Consider the following 18,107-nt stretch of genomic DNA (forward strand, 5'->3'; position numbering starts at 1 on the left):
AATGAGAACACAACACTCTTTAGGCTGATTCGACGTCTGAATTTTTACTTAAAAATTCTGATTAGCTTCAAACACAAAAGAACATAGCATAAAATGCAGTAACTAAAAGAGAATGGTGTCCACAGGATTCACTCTCTTTTTGTACATAGTTTTACATAAAACAAATATTTGAATTCATTGTATATTTGCCTTTTTTTTTTAATCACATACACTGAACAGCTCACATTCTCTGTTACATGTCATTAGGTAATGCTTGATGGGGCTCAGAACTGGCAAGAAATAAATTATAAACCCTAAAAAGTGCTTGACTGATTCTATAGTAGTTCATATAAGGCTTACTTTAGGACTGGACACGATCTCTAACACACTCACACCCCCACTGTTTGAGCTCACCAAACACCATTAAAACTGTACATTGGGGATTTCTCACTGCATGTGCAAATAGGGAAAGCCCCAGTGATGTGATGGTAGCTGCTGAAAGAGTTTATCCCAGGGTTCCACATCTGTTAAAGATTTTTTCTTTAGATGTTTTAATACAGAAAGTGTTTGAAACGGACGACCACCATAAGCTGTTTCCCAATTCCCAATTCCCCGGACAACCCTTTGAGGACAACTGGTTTACACAATAAACCTTAAGTATCTCTGTCTCATTAGGTCAATAGACTTGTTTCTTTCTAACCCACAACTGATTGATTTTTGAGAAACAAAAATCCAAAGTCCACTTCATCCTATCTCCTCCGTGGATGGAGCTGCTCGGTTGTCATGAAGATGGAGTATTGTTATCGGTTTTGTTGCAGTGCTCACAGACAGTTGATCAAAGTCATTGACCAGGAGTCAGCTGATGTGTGGAGAAAGAGCCAGTGACTAACTCTCCAGACTGAGACATGTGAGTGTGATTCTGTAGCGCAGCAGATAACTGTACGTTTCAGGAGAAATCTTTCAAATGTTGATACAAATACTAAACTTTGCACTAATCCTTCTGGGGTATTAATCTTTTGATAAAACACGTTAACCAACCAAAGATTCAAGATGGCTGACATTTCTGGCAAGGAAATAATTCACCCACAATTTTCCCATATTAATAGTCTAGGTCTCAAATCAAACATTTTAACAATGTAGAAGGCAAAATTTAGTAGACTGTAAAAAAAATGAAACCTGTAAAAATTTTAACAGTTTACCTACATTTTACAAATTAAAAGTCCTGCTGAATTAGAACAATCATACCAAGGGACAGGCCAAAGCCTTGTCAGCATAAAAATAATTTCAATTATTTAAAATAATATTTAATTGACATTAAAACTTTGTAAATTTGACGTCTTCATAGTCAAAAAGGGATTCAATTGTAAAATCATTGAAATCTGTCCATCGGGTAACATGTGTTTTCTATGCCAGAAATGGAGGCCGTCTTGGAAAATGGCGGCCTTTTGAAATTTCAAGTGGCTAATGGGATTTTTCAAATGAATAGCCACAGAGGGATAAACATACCAATTTTGATCCTTTGAAAAATGATTATAGCTATCTGCTGCACGACTGAGGACGGCCCTGAAAGGGTCACAAACACCAAATAAGCAGACAAGGATTTCTTTTGTCGTCTTCCACCACCTCTTTTGGTTTCATTTTAATCTCCCAGTTTTCTTACACCATAGATTACACCTCTGCTAATGGAATCATTTAACAGTGGCCTTTTCCTCAACACCTCCTCATGCTCGTCATCAACTAATGGCTTTAGTTGTTTCACTTTGGCTGGGCCGGAGACTCATTTGGAGGCAGCTGTTAGAAGCAATATAAAACCACAAGGACAGATGACTGTGTGTCATCGCATCTATTAAGGCTTGGTCTGCTGCAAGTTTCCTCTAGAATTCACAACAGAGATGAGAAGACACCACTAGAAACCAGCTGTATGATGATGATGATGATGATAATGATGATGATGATGATGATGATGATGAATAATCAGTTTAGTCAGACTGAAGATGAAGGTGCAGTTTGAGCCCTGTGAGTCACTCAGTCCAGACGTTTAGACTTTTGCTACAGAAAGAGAAGAGTCCATACTGCCCTCACCTCCACCTACCGCACAGAGGAACCACACCACTGTGTGGTGGGGCAGGGTATTTATCCAGTATGATGAAGCAGTAGTCATGAGTGTGCCAGGGTAGATCCCAAAACTCCAAAGTTTACTCCAGTGACCCAGCAGAGGACCCTTCATTGTTAGAGGTATCATCACATTCAGGATGGTCCTTTAAAGGGATTCTCCAGTCATTTAGAAATGCACTTCCATAAAGTTATGGGACTCACCGGAGACAGAAAAAAGGAATGGTCCACAGTACAGTTCAAGATCCTAAAAACCCCAGATCTAACTTTATATATAAATGTCTGAAGAGGTTCAGAGACTCACGACCTGCAGGTTGATGCTAACGACCTGTACAAGCCAGGAACTGGTTTTTACACTAATTCCAACCCGACATATGAAGGCCGGTGGAAATTCTTTTTTGCCAGGATCATTTTTGTATGTTTTTGTTTTTGTTTTCACCTGTGAGAACAAAAACAAACAAGAGGCAAATGATTTTTTCTTTTTTCTGGGAAGATAGAATTTTTTTTTTTAATTTTCAATTCTTTAAATTTTTTTTACTGTCCATTAAAATATCCTTCTTCTAAGTGATGGGCATGGAAGCCCTGAAGGTTAAGTGATTTATTTATTTTTTGCCAGGATAGTTTTTCTAGTTTTGTTTCTGTATAAACAACTCCCGAGAGGCAAGTGAATTTTTAGAAATTAGAAAAAAAAAAACACTTGCCTCTTGGGGGTTATTTCACAGATGAAAGAAACAACTGGATAAATTATCCTGGCAAAAAAACAACTGTCACTTGCCTTTCAGGGTTTCTGCACCCATCACTTAGAAGAAGCGATCTCTTAATGTCCGGTATGAACAGGAGTGATTACAGTGTTACATAAGGACATGGTGTGACTGCAGGTCAGCTGAGTGCAGCACAAACAAAATATGACCAAGACTTAGACTGATCATATTTTGTATTGCATGTACTGTAAATAAAACCATTAATATGATATGACAGAGTTTATCTACTGCTTCAGCAGTGGATGTGTGTTTTTGATGGAGTTGGAAATGAACAATTTCAGGTGGCCTTTGTGTTCATAACTGGACCTGTGACTGGATCAGTGTGTCAGGTCCAGTCTTTCCAGTCTCCCTCAGTCCTGACCTGTCACCCCATGACAGAGGCCTGAGGGTTCAGGTGCCAACCATGAACCACATCGTGCCTGGTTCATGTCTGACTGGAGACCTTTCACATCCCTCTACTGCCAACTGTCAGTGAAGGCATCACCCAAAAATACTTAAAAAATAATATCTTGAAGTTCACATTTGGTCAATGGTTATTTCTTTGTAATGCACAGAAACATCAGCTGGTGCCTTTGTCAGTGATGATCAGTCCAACCTCCATTAAACAGGTGAGCAGTGTCAGGTGCTCATCATTAGAACAAATCGAGCACTGTCAGAAATTTAAAAATGTTTGCTACACTAAAAATGCCCCAAAAACTGCATTTATTTATTTATTTTTTTACATTTTTATTTCTTTTTTATGTCCATCCTTTAATGTTTTTTATCATTGAATTCATCTGTGACAGTTGTCACCTGTTTAAAGGAGGTCGGGCTGTGATCATCACTGACCTGGTGTTTATTCCTCCTCTAATGCAGCAAATGTGAAAGTCAAAACATTGTTTTACTCTGAGTAAGAACCTGTTCATTCTCAGTTGATACAAAAATGATCAACTTATTAAACGAATGAACATGTTCAGATTAATATCTGCCTCTGACTGACTTGATGAAAACAACAGAAGATTATTGTTATGAAAACAAAATAAACAGAGCAAATTTGACAAAAAAGAAAGAAAAATTGACTCCAAAACTTTCCTGTTTTGAGATTATCTTGCACAAGGAAATATTTTTCAGGTTATGATGTTTTTGTTATTACTACACACTGAACTGTTATTATAAAGTGATTTTTCTGTTAATATCAGATCCCATTATTTCACATAATCTCTTTAAAATAAGAAACGTTTCTTTTAACATAGTGAAACACTTCTACATGTTGTTACATGTTATTGTAACATGAAAAAAATCATCCAGTTAAAACAAGAAAATGTTCTCATAACAAGAAACTGAGATAATATTTTTTGTCTCCGTAGCGGCAACAAGCTGCTGCAGGTTCAGGTTGATCTCAGACGCCCTGTCCAGGTCGTGGGACAGGTCTCTGTATCTGCAGACCTCCACAACATGGTTTACCATAAAAGAGCACTGATGATCGTGTGTGTGCGTGTGTGTGCATGTGTGTGTGTGTGTGTGTGTGTGTGTGTGTGTGTGTGTGTGTGTGTGTGTTGGCACCATTTGCGCAGCAGTGTCAGCTCTGAAAGTGTCCAAGCTGCTGATGCAGACATGCTGTCCCGTCTCTGGCTTGTTTCTCCTGGACTGGGTGGAGCAGCAGTTGTGGTGAGGTGGTGCTGATGGTGCTGATGGTGCTGATGGTGTTGATGGTCCTGATGGTCCTGTCTGGTGAGTTCAGGCTCTGCTGACAGTCTGGACTCCTCAGTGCCGCCCTGCTGTGGCTGGGCATCACTACAACAAGGCACTGGCAGACACTGATGCTGAAGGAGGAGGGGAGGGATCGAGTAGGAGGGGGAGGGAAGAACCCCCCCCACCACCCCATTGCCGTGACAGAACCGCCACCCCCAGGACTATGTCCACCTTCTCCAGTGTCCTGGTGTACAATCATCTGTCACCTGCTGTCCAGTGGCTGCTCAGGAAGTCCTGCCTGTGGTGACGGCCGGTGTGGCTGTGAGTGACGGGGCTGCAGGTCCATGCTGAGAGTGTGGATGTACAAACTCAAACATAAACATGAAGTCTGTATCCCTGAAGTTTGCTTTAATGAGATTTGGCACACCATGGTACTACATTATTTTTCAGGGGTGGGGGGGTTGGTGGTTAACTGATCACAGTGGTCACAGTGTCCTGCAGTCTCCCAGGAGCCACACTCAGTGTGGGGTACCTGCATCAAACAAAATTCATTTCAAAATTCAGAAATGAATTATTGAAATATATATTTTTTTAAAATCCATAATGACTATGAAGAAAAGACGTTACCTGTGCAAAAGAGCTTTAATCTGTTGGATGCTCTGGACACGATCTGTTCACTTCAAACCAGTCGTCGATGCAGCTGCAACACAGATTGAACGTCACGTTTTACCTCATAGTTTCTGTTTAGGTGCATCTGCTGATAACATGTAGTCACACCACAGGCCTGAACTACGAAGCAGGATCTGAGGTTATCGAGGTAACTTAAGATTTAACTCTGGGTTTTCAGTCCTACGACAGTGGTTCACTTGTTACCGGGGTAAATCACCATGGTAACGTATGCTGATCTCCTCACCTGCTCCGGCGCAGGTTAACTTCAGAGGATCAGATCAAAACCTGTCAACAGCCAAACTACTGACCAATCAGATACCTGGAAAAACCGAGTCATCATTCCTACAGGATCCTGACAGGGACAAAAGAGTTTACAATAAAGCGGTAAATAGTAAACATCAGTAGCTATTTGTATAGATCGGTGAATGGTTTTGCTGTTTGAGTCTTTCCATGTGTTACTCTGGTTTTAGTTCTGTGTCCAGAACTGGAAATAAAAACGAAACCTCTGATGTCTTTGATTAGAACAATGATCCACACACTGTTCAATATTTCCCATGATCATAAATGAACATTTCAGTCAGACATGAACTTCTTCTCTCTGAAGCAGAAAAAAAGTTAAGACTATGTTGCTTATAATGAACAACTCCGTCTCTTTGACATGAACACGCTCGTAGCTGGACAGGTAAACCCAGAGTTAACTGAGCCAGTTGATAAGCAGCTTCGTAGTACAGGTTAACAGGACAAGTTTAGGTTCAGTTAACCCAGATAACTAAAAGTTATCCTGGATATGTTGAACTTGCTTCATGGTACAGACCTCTGCTCTGTTCATCCACCAAACACACTTGGGTGAATCGTTGTTTTTAGTTTGTTCCTTAAGTAACTGTGTGAGGTTGTTTGTTTTGTACTGCTGTTTAAATTTTATATGTCATTTTAATTGTAATTAAGTGTAATTAATTTAGTTCATTTAAAGACCATTAACCAGTTGTACTGAGCGATACGATGGAAAATCACAGCATCCACCTGTTAATGGATAAAATAAATGTTTTAAGTGAGTCAGACCTGAATCAAAGCAGGATCAAGATACTTCAGCACCGTACTGTAAAAATCATAATAATCCTATATGTATTTACATTATGATCATTGTCCACAATGGACAGTCGTGACCCTGTGTGTCCACTGTTTGTTTTCCCTCCTGTTTTTGTCTAGTTTTTCCTTCGTTGTGATGGTCAGCCTTGATGAGTTTGACCTGTGTTTAATTACCCTCGCCTCACTGTTGTATTTAAGTCTCAGGCTGTGATCGAATCTGTATCTGAGCAGCAGCTGTCATATCATTCTCTAAATGTTAAGGAACAGACCTTCAGTGCTTATCTCCTTTAGCATAGGAAACACGGAACCTTTGCAGTCCCACTGATCGTTCCTGCAGCAACATTTAAAGTGATGCACCGTTGTAGTTTGACCACAGCAGAGACACATTCATGTAGAAACATCAGAGCAGCTGTTTTATGTTTGTGACATGATCTAGAATCTCTGTCTGACTGACTGAAGCCCAGATCTATAAATATAGGTCTCTTCTCTGTTACATTGAGTTAGGAATCATCAAGTAGGCCAATGCTTGTCATCAACAAGCATGTTGAATTTATCATTATCATAACACTCTTTACATAAACATAGTTTCAAAACCACTGCACTAAAAAATGAATATCCCCTCTTAACAAAAGTAAACAGGTCAAAACTCTACATAGCCTACTTATGTTTAAGTATAATTTATTCTGGCCCTACTCCTGTTGCTTATTTCTATTAAATTATTATTTTTAATGGCTCAACTTTCTGGTATATTTCTTTCATGTCATCTTATTTCTGATTGTTTTGTTTTTGTGGTTAGGAAAGGAGGATTTATCATCCAAGTGTTAGGAAAAAGTTTTTATAGATTTTAAAGATTTAAAAAAGCAAGCTTAGTGTAAGTGCAGTCAGATTCTCTCTGCACAGTCTTTTCCTAAGTCCTTATAAACTCTCCTCCACCTCTTTCCTTGACCTGATGATGTTTTCCATCTGTCTTTCCCTGAGCCTCTATCAGTTCCTCTGTTGTTTCCTCGTGCTCCCGTGATTTTCCCTCAGTTTTTACCTGTTGTCTGAATAACCTGGTTTTGGATTTTGTCAGTTTTCATAAACCTGTAAGTTTTTGGATGTTGTGTTAATTAAAACTCCTTCTTTACACCTGTGTTTGGTCCAGTTACATTTGACCCCTGACACATCTTCCTCAGTATAAATAGAGTAGATTAACCTCCAGGTATGTACGGTCATATAACCTAAACCTGACCGATTGAGGACATTGTTGTAGTTGGCTGTGTATCCTGTTGTATTGTGGTGCTTCAGTACACAACACTCAGGAAGTTCAGTTTGGGAATCAGATTCATGAATTTCAAAGTTTTCACTGCAAGAGAAAACAGCAGAAATACGAGAAAGTCACCATCAAATGAAGCAGTCGTGTTTATCCATGTTCGAGCTCATCAACATGAACCTGCAACAGGACCTTAACTCATTAAACAAGTTCCTCATCTTAGCCTCATAACTAAACATAAATACATGATTGTAAACCTGTAGTGGGAGTGCTGTGGAGAACCACCTCATTAATGATGCTTCTAGCATTATTAATGAGGTGGTTCTCTAAAGCTCAACTACCTGTTCATCATAAGAAAATGAAGTGAAGCAGCTTCCTACCCTTTATGGTAGATGCAGAGGCAGGGCAGGCGAGCGATGGTGACTCCCTGAACCAGCTCCTCCAGACAGATCGCACATTCTCCTGCATCCTTAGTGAGGACGTCCTCTGTGAGACAACACACACACAAAGCTTCTGTGGAAGAATCTAGTATCGATCCGGTTCTACTTTTTTTATCTATATATATTTGATGGTCAAGTTTGAGGAAGAAGTATGAATGTATGCAGAAAAGTTCAATGTAATCTTCCCAGTAGAAAACAATGTCTTATGCAGTTCACAATTTATCCTGAGGGTGGTGCCAGAGGAAAATTCATAGTTTCAAATGAGTTTATCAAAAAGTTATTTTCTCTGGGGAACATGAATAAAACTGATGGATCTATGGATGAGTCCTGGGCCCATCATAACAGATCGACATACTTCCATGTATGTCCAATACATTTTCTCAACCCACCACACATAGCATTTAACAATATGGACAAACAGAACAAAAACTCCATGTATCCATTACTGCAGATACACAATGCTGGTACAAATACAGTTTAGGTCTCTACGGGGGATTAATTTTTTTATAACTCACCTGTTTACATTTTATTAAGGCTTAAAGTTTTGCATAACTGAGGGCGTGGCCTCTTTTGAGTAACAGGTGGGTGAGCTTATGTTTGCCACAAACCGGTATGTGTCAAAGTCTCAGCTCCACACACGCCCCACCTCTTTGTCCAGTTTGGGATTAACTGGGAGTTAGGGGCGGAGTCAGGCACTGCCAAGATGGCGACGGTAGAGCAGTTCACTCTGAGCTTCAAAACCGCTCTTCAGAAACCTGCAGGTGACATCATGAAAGCTACGTCCATCTTCATTTACAGTCTATGGTTGGAACGTCAACATGTTGGGGGGGTTTGATCCCAACTGACTTTAAAATATCAGTTTTACTGATACTGCTTTATTTGAGGAAAACTCTACCTCTGCCACCTCTGTGTGTTAATTGTGTGTGTGTGTGAGCAGTATTCATATTGCTCTGCTATGCACAGCACTGGAGTGGGAAGAGCAAGTCAGTGTGTGCACCATTAAACCCATCACCTGCAGCAAAACACACAGAGTCATTAGGACCGGCCTTATGTAACAGTGGATTAACCCACATAGGCCTGGAAAAGCCAGTTATTATGGGCTGCAGCACACGACAGCTCAGCTGAGGGAGATATCTTTCATGCACTGACAGTGTCGGTCACTCACACAGACTCAGAGAAAACTGCTGTCCTGCTGCTGAATGTTTGTTTTAGTGGCCAAAGATTTCTGTTCTCCATCATTGGAAGATACAGTGAGAGTGAGGGACTCATTGTCTGTGTGTGCGGACACATGTTAACACATCAAGTCAGTTTTGTTCTCTCTTTACCCACCAGAGAGAGAGTGAATGAGCACAGGGACAAAACTTAACTTCCTCTGCCCTGTAGGCTGCTTGACTGTGGACACCAATGACTTGGAATGATGAGGAAACATGCAGGATAGAAAGACTGTTCAAGATCATCACTACACAAATATCTTATAATAGTTTTAACTATGAAAGTATTTTTGGTGCAAAACAACTGAGCACCTGTGACTGGAATTAGTAGTTGTATAAAATAATCACAGGTGTGTATCAGTAAATGTGAGGTCACAGAGAAAAGATGCTCTTGGAGTTGCACATGATTTTTTTCTCTCCCACAAACACAACACAACTGTTACACCTTCTCTAATTCTTCAGTGCAGGTGCACAAATCCTGTTTTACAAATCACAAATTTAGAAACTCATACGCTCACATCTTTGCTACAGTTGCTGCAGACAATGTGCTGCAAAACACATTCACACACCCGGAAATAATAAAGTGAAGCCTGCAAATCAGAATGTGAATTCATGCAATGACAGTTGCACATCTGTAAAATATTTACTCACAAATCCTTTTTTTTCTTTGATATTTTTTATCGCACAATCACGAGTCAATAACTACAACTGAACTTGAATCTTCCGCTACGAGTCTCAAATGGCAAGTTCTGCACGCTCTGACTTTTGCACCAAATGTCTGTGAAATGTGGAGCAAAAGGGATTTGTACCTGTGGCACCTCAAGCCACGCCCTCGTCTTACGTAGAGGCTGCCGGATCAGCGTCACCGCCATGTTGGTTGGACCAGGCAACTTGGCATAATGTTCAGAGGACTGAACTGCACTACATGTAGTTTTACATTTCACTATCATCACTCTGATATTTATTTTTATCATATTATCTCAGTTGTTTTGCACCAAAAATACCGTCAATACCGTCTGTAATTTCTGCCTCAATCAAAACAATAACAAAAGATGGCGTTGGTGACATCATAGGGAAACAGCTAGCATGGCTTTCCACTGTCTGAAGGGACTTCAAGAGATTTCAGTGAAGGTGAACTGTGGAAGTCAAGATGATGTTCCAAGAAGAAAGCATTCACTCATACTAGAGTTACCGCCTTGCGGTTATATGCCTCTGCCACTCAGACTGGTTTCAGATTACATCCCTGTTTATCCAGAGTCATGTAAAATATGAACCAGTATGAAGTTTTGTCATAATTTCTGTTCTTCTGTTCTCGAGATATTGCATTCACAAGGCCAGAATCATGTTTTGTGAGGTCACCGTGACCTTAACCTTTGAACACCAAAATCTAATCAGTTGATCCTTGATTCCAAGTGCACATTTAATGCCAAATTTGGTGTTACTGAGATAGGGCATCAAAAGCACAAAGTATTGTGTTTGCTGTGATACAAAACAGGAAAAGAGAAAATCCACATGCCAGAGGAGCGGGAAGAATGACTCAAATGTTTAACTGATGATCAGAGTAGTTGTTGATTATTTTCTGTCGATTGACTAATCAATCAAGGGCCTTACTCCAGGGGTCACACTTCACCACCTAATTGTCTTTGAACAGCAGGTCAGCACCTACTACGTCTGGTATGATGAGGTCCACTGACATTTGATTTACTTTTTTTAATTTGTCATTGGATTGTTTAAAGCTCCATATTTTCCTCCTCTCCTGTGTTTCATTTGAACTGTTAATCTATAAGAAGATATATTTGTGGGTTTTAAGAACCAGTGTAGTTTTAGATTTCCTTTCTCAGGCTTCTCTCGAGAGCTCTAGTAACAACAGGTCGATGAGCCAATCAAAAGAGATGCCAAGATGGTGACGGTGGAGCAGCTCACTCTGAGCTTCAAAACCACTAAGAAACCTTTTGGTGACGTAACGGAGGCTACATCCATCTTTATTTACAGTCTTTGGTTTGGACAATTTCCAGGCCTAGTATTTTTGGGAGCCATTCTTTTAAGGAGGCGATGGCGTTTTTTTCCCCTTCACACCTTCTGGGAAGGTTCAGTTTTTGGTCCAGTAAGGCTTGAATTTTTACAAACCGTCTTTCCATTTCTTCTTGAAACCATGGTGGTGGGGTGTTGGTGCTAGCCTCTGGTGAGCTAGTGTTAGCCGGGGGCGATGCCGGTGGCTTTTTGCATTTGTTGTCCTTTATTGCTGCTTTAGTGTTTTTTGAAAGCATTTGCAGTTGAACAGTTTTAATCTACAAAATAAATAGCGGGAGTCATTTCCTTTAAGCTCTTCAGAGAATGAATAAAAGAAAAAGTTGTTGTTCAGCAGCTGGTGTCACTGCAGTTCAGATATCAACCTTTGTTGTAGTGGAGTAAAAAGACTTTTCAGGACACAAAGTAATGGATAAAGGACCTTTTGTTGGCAGATGAGGGCAAGAGGGTTTACTACAGACATGGCCGACAGAAAAAAAAGACTTTGTAAACATACACCATAGATTTCAAGACTTGTGTCTTTGAGGTGCAGCATCGTAAACACAGCATCATTGTTTTTCACTGACTGTAGTCCTTAACATACCCGGGGACCCGATCAGACCAGGACATCATATGGACAGGAAGACCGAGAGGAATCTGCCGCAGCTGAACAGGAAGTCAAATGACTCAAAGAGGAACTAAACTTGCCTGAGAAACATTCAGCTGAGAGAGAAATGTGGAGGAGTGTTTAAATTTGGAAATTGAAATGTCTTGAGTCAGATTTTAGTGTAGCGTGTTTAGAGTAAGAATAGTACATTTAATACAAAGACATGAGATGAACACACTGCTGTACTGTGTGTTCATTTTCCTTGTTGGTTTCCAGTGAAGACACAGGTTCTTAAACATCTTACAGACACAGGGAGTAGGGCTGTCACAACACTGCATTACCATTAGCTTAGTTTACTGATAGGTCAATAGGGCACGCAATCGGTCAAGCTGATAGAGCGCTCTCTGCCGGATCACTGGGCAAGCGACTTCAAATGATGCACTAACAGAAACTGCAGACCTCATTTCGAACAGGTCATTACAACTCAAATATGAACTTTTCAGCCCATGTTAGAACGAAAATGAATGAATGTTCAAATTTCAAATAATGAGTGACAGGGAGTAAACGGAGTTCATCCATGCTGAGAGAGAAAAACAGGATGAGGTGAGACAGAAGTCCTTTCAGATTCAAACCACTGCTGGAGGTGAGGCTCCTCATGCAATTGCTTTTTACCAACATGTATGGATAGACATGCAGCTGCAACACCAGCAGCGGTGTTCATATACCTGCCTGTGTACTTCATGTGCAGCTGGAGAAAGTCATATCCACTAGGAGACAGATCAGAGGCAAAGATAGTATCTGTCCACCAACCTGAACCAACATACATGTTGTTTGTCCCGTAGGAGTGTACCAGTGGCGAGTTTACTGTTCCTTTCATGTCACTGTAACATGATAAATGTGCAGCTTAGATTGTGGAACGGTCACGGTTTGGTTAAGTTTAGGCACAAGAACTGCTTAGTTAGGTTTGGGAAAAGGTTGTGGTTTGAGTTAAAATATATATTTCATTAAGATTAGAGGTTACCGTTGTCGTCATGGTTACAATAATAAATACACCGTTAAGGTTGTGGAAAAGTCAAGGATAAAGGGAACATCACTGACTGTCGATTTGAAACAAGAAATGAACAGCAGTCTCCAATATTATCATCAGATCTGAGCTGATGACAGACAGACTGATATTGGTAGATATCAGCTGATCAAATATGAAGGACACATGAGATAATTTGGAAGCTAGTGAGTCCAAGTTTGTCCTTCAGAGATCAATGACGAGTTTAATTTTCAACTGGAAAATGTCTGTAAAAATCAAACTTACAGGATCTTATCAAAATGTCGACATAAGTGTTTAGATTAAATATTAATTAAGGTGAAACATGACAGACACGTGTGGCAGTTGTGGAACACAGGAAGATGTGGGGAGAGCTAATTAAGAAGTCCGTAATGTTTGCAGTAAACCTGATTGTATCCAAAACTGATGAATTTAGGTCTGGTCTCTCTATATATATAAACCTATACTATAAGAAGGCTGTCGATATTAAGACGTAATCCTCTGCATGCTTACATTAATTTAGCATATCTTTAGTCATATCATGGTTTTACTTGCTTGCAGGTTCCTCACACTGACTGGCACACATGTTCTTATCTTCTTTATGTTACTAATTGTAAAGTGAGTTACAGAGGAAGGGTCAGTCCTACCGTTGTACGTCACTCTGGGTTTGGTTAAACACAAAACCAGGTGAAGATCCATCTCATCCGAGGACACAAACTTGGAGCAGACAGGGCACTTGAAGCCTGGAAGAAAAAAGAAAACACGACACAGTTAATGAGAGAATTAGATCATCTATGGAGAAAATACCACATGTCTAATCACTCATAGTGTTTTCTTTCTCTATCTTCAGTACCATTGTTTTCCCTGTGATCACTTGTTAGTTTAACCAGATGTGTTAACAAGAATCCTGCACAACAGATCCTGCAATTATCCCCAGCACACCAGTCACTACCAGTGAAAGAAACATCAGCCTGACGCTTGGTATTCACAACAGTGTATTTGTAACCAGCCTGAGTCCAACCATACCATGATGACCGGCCCATCTGCACCACAGGATCCTGCACTGACTCAGCTCCACCTGCCGTGGATCACAGTATTCAAGGTCCTGGCTGTCAGTTTGAGTTCTGCTCATGTGTCTATTGAGAAACTTTGTGAAATCACTCTACAAACTGTTTCCTGCCACTAACCTGTCTGTGTCTTAGATTTCTGCCTCAACCTCTCCTTCACCTTCAGCATCTGTTGAAAGCCCTCCACCAGCTCCCAGCTAATCTCTTATCATGGATGATCTGACCTCAGTCCCTTAGTACTGTAATTTATTACAAATGTTTATTCTAATGTAATCCAGTAGAACACCTCTGCCACATGTTCTATCTTTACAAAGCTTTTATTGACGTTGTCAGTGATTTTTCTTCTCCTGTATCTTTATTACTGAGGTCACAGTTTGTCAGTTGGTGATGTTGAACTGGACTGCATTATACTGAGTCTAATGTCCCGCCTCCGTGGCTTACTTGTCAAATCAGACTTTCGATGGCATATAAGGTTCTAAATGAACTTGCTCCTTCATACCTGTCTAAGCTGCTTTAACCTTATACTCCATCTCATACTCTCCGTTCCCAGAGTTTAGGGTTCCTGTCTGTCTGCTGGCTGCAGAGCCTTTTCCTATCGGGCCCCTCTGCTCTGGAGCAACCTCCCTACTGATATCAGACAGTCTGACTCCGTTCAGACTTTCAAATCTAAACTGAAAACATATTTTTATGCCTTAACCTTCAGTTAGCCTCTTATTCTTTTATAAACTCAGGCTTTGTACCTGTTGCCATCCTACCACCGGCGGGTGGGCCTCAGTCTCAATAAATCAGTAAACTCAGTACAGTATAGTCCAGGCTGTCCTGCAGACGAGACGACTGTAAACTTTCTGAAAATCCCTGCATCACTCAAACATTTTTTTCCCATAAACACGAGAGCCCAGGCTGTGGCCTCTCTCTCTCCCTTCTCCTTCTCTATCTCCTTCCTGTTACTCTCCACAGGTCCTCCCACCTCCAGAGCTGTAGAGTCTGGATCTGCAACTGCAAACCACCTACTGCCCCATGATCCTGTTTAACACCTGCTGCTGAACCTGCAAACATTTACTAGAATAAATAATGATAATCATTACTGTTATTAGCTTTCATTATTACTTTTATCAGTAGGAGCAATACAGTTGCCATTACATTACTATCGCTGTTGCCAGCGCTACTATCACTATTATTAATATTGCTATCATTGCATGTTCTCGTTCTTTTCCTCTGCACTCTCTCTTGCTCTCTCTCTTTCTTTCCTGCTTGCACTCTCTCTCTCTCTCTCTCTCTCTCTCTCTCTCACTGTATCTCTCCCAACCCAACCAGTCCAGGCAGATGGCCGCCCACCCTGAGTCCGGTTCTGCTCGAGGTTTCTGCCTCTTAAAAGGAAGTTTTTCCTTGCCACTGTTGCCATAGCGCCTGCTCTTGTTGGGAATTGTTGGGTCTCTGTAAATAATATTATAAAGAGAAGGTCTAGACCTGCTTTGTTTGGAAAGTGCTTTGAGATAACTTCTGTTGGCGCTGTACAAATAGAAATTGACTTGACTTGACAAATTAGAACGTAAATAGAATGATTGAGAGCCACATTAACTATTATGACTGAACAGATCGCGTAACTCAAACAATAAAAATCCCCCTTTTCTTGTTGTATTGAAGAAGTGCTAAATATGGAATACCAGAGGGAAACTGTGCAGTGAACAGGAGTGACATGCTGCTGCCTGGCTATAGAACGAATCACTACTGCATTGTATCACTTAGCGACAGTGTATATAAGCATATTTATTTATTTATTTCATAGATAATAATAAAAATGTTCCCATTCCTGTTACAATTATGTTGTCACAGTCTTAGTCTCAGGAGCCAATCCTGCAGCTTCCACTGACATCACACTGCCCTTTGTCACAGATAAGCAACCCTCATCCATCATCTGTGAGCATAACAGTCCTGCAGCAGGGGGCAGAATGTCACATATCATGGCAGGTGACATCAGACAGAGGACTGTAAATGTGTGTGGAGCTTTCTAAAATGGTGAGATATGTCCACATGCTGTGACACTGATGGAATAAATAGATTAGCGCAGCCAGAAGCAGGCTGCTTGTCTGACCTATTTTAGAGAATCACACCACACACACATGCACACACACACACACAGATCTCCTGGCCATCTGCTGACGGTCAGGAACATGTAGTCTAAGGTGTATTTATGTGAAAGAGACACGAGGGTGAATTCTAGCTCTGCACGACTCCACAAGTCATTCTGCAAAAAAAGCCAAAGCTGAGCTGTGTCTGTGGAGCTGTGATGACTCATCCAGTCAACTGTACGGGATGCTCTCTGCAGGAAATTAAATTGCTGTGTGTGTCCTCATGAATGTCTGATGTCTTACCTGCTCTTGGCAGCATAAAAACGTCTGGCCTCTCAAAGTGTATTTCTTCTATAATCACTCACACAAACTGGACTATGTAAACATAAATTACAGAAGTGTTATTAATAACCCTGGAGCAATGTATCTTTCACTTTCCTGTTGTTTGCACTGCCTGACAGCAAACTGCTGCAGTGGGAGGATTCATATCTACAGAATTAAAGTAAACAGATAGTGAATTGAGACAACTGAGGAACCTGACTTGAAACATCTGCTGCCTCAAGGCACACATTCCCAAACAACACAGAAGAAAGGTGGAAAATAAATTGTACTACAGTTTTCTCACCATTCAAACGAAACAAAACAAAAAACAAGCATGGGAATAAAACTTGCTCGGAGAGAAAAGTGCAGCCTTTCTGACTATTTTTGGTTTCATGACTTCTGTTGTTTGAGGATGTTGTCTGGATCACTGGCTTATGAAATTCTTTCAAAGCCCAACAACTAACATTACAGATATGTTTTCAAGTGGCTGTTGTTAGGCCTTGGTACTCAACTTCATATGCGGGCACCATTATGTTGAGGCATCAGTTGTCTAATAAATTAAGAAAATATTAATATTAAATATTAACTTTAAGTCCTCAGGGGCACCAGCCTGCAACAGGAAAGGATAGCCAATGTTGGTACAAAAAATTAACTCTGATTAATAATTCATAATAACTAATAAATACTAATAACTATAACCAAAATTACCATATCAACTGTAAGTAAAGTTTGAAGGATCAAAGTTCTACTGAGTAGAGGTTGATCAATATTCACACCTGTGTGACATTAAACACACCAGTAGTTATACTTAAAGACATTTATTTACAGTGTAACAAAAAGTAAAAACACACAATGTCTAATCTTAAGTATATACGGTCTGAACAAGGAAGACTACAAACAAGATGGCGGCAAACAAAGAAACTACTCAAAATGGCCAGTGAAACCACATGGTGTGTGGGGGAGGGAGACAGTAAGTCTGTTTGTCTAGTTCATGTAGTCTAAAGGTGGCAAGTTAAAAGGAGAAGGTTGGTTGCATGCAGGTTCTAATACCAAGTACCAAAGTCAAGCAAGCATTAGAACCATCAAGAAGTGGATACAATAACCAACATGTACATGTGCATTAACAAAGGTTAAGAATTCTGCTGCTTAGCTGTGCTATGCTAGGTGAGGTTAGGCCCAGTCAGTCAACACTACCCAGTCCTTGGAACAAAAGAGAGAGGTGCTTTTCAGTATTGTTGTAAAGTCCAGCGGGTTGGGTGGCGCTCTGGTGGATTGAAGTCCTGTCTGGCTGTGTGGTCTCAGTGTTGCTGAAGGAGGTCGCTGGTTTCTACTTTGTTCTTCTTACAGAGTTAGCTGCTGTAAGCAGAATTGCAAGAGTGCTATTGTCTCAGGTAGCAGTGCTGACATGGGCTTGTTGCTCCTTGAGAGGGTTAGAGAGAAGAGGGAGAAGAAGAGAGGGAGAAGAGGAGAGAGAACAAAGAAGGGGGCTGGTTTTGTTGTCTGGGGGTGACATGTCACACAGTGACCAACACTCACTGGTCAGTAAGCTCCCTGGGGGAGGGTTGTCTCCAGGTGTGAAAGTGAGGAATTGTGGGGAAGTGAGTTCTTTTGTTTGTAGAACAAAAGAGCACTTGGTCTCCACCATCTTGAATGAGTTTAGTAACTGTAAACAAGGTTAATTTCTTAAATTTAATTGAACTTAAGAGAATTGTAATATCATTGCACATTGAACATTGCTCTCTGCAGCTACCCTGTTGCGGTGGAGAAGCTTGTGGACCTGACAGCTGGGCTGATGGGAGGTTGGATTGGTCTA

General features: G+C 40.6%; 1 protein-coding gene across 1 annotated transcript in view; it reads right to left on the reverse strand.

Moving 5' to 3' along the window:
* Positions 1 to 24: 24 nt before the first annotated feature.
* znrf2b (zinc and ring finger 2b) overlaps positions 25 to 18,107 on the reverse strand; it is a 34,431-nt gene continuing 16,348 nt past the window's right edge. Inside the window, exons 2-5 of the mRNA XM_056379971.1 lie at positions 13,485 to 13,580; positions 7,911 to 8,016; positions 5,151 to 5,223; positions 25 to 5,055 (exon numbers count right to left, since the gene is read on the reverse strand). Of these exons, the coding sequence (XP_056235946.1) occupies positions 5,166 to 5,223; positions 7,911 to 8,016; positions 13,485 to 13,580 (260 nt within the window). The 3' untranslated portion in view covers positions 25 to 5,055; positions 5,151 to 5,165. The remainder of the gene's footprint in view (positions 5,056 to 5,150; positions 5,224 to 7,910; positions 8,017 to 13,484; positions 13,581 to 18,107) is intronic.

Source organism: Seriola aureovittata, chromosome 7 (assembly GCF_021018895.1).
Source record: "Seriola aureovittata isolate HTS-2021-v1 ecotype China chromosome 7, ASM2101889v1, whole genome shotgun sequence".
Taxonomy (NCBI): Eukaryota; Metazoa; Chordata; class Actinopteri; order Carangiformes; family Carangidae; genus Seriola; species Seriola aureovittata.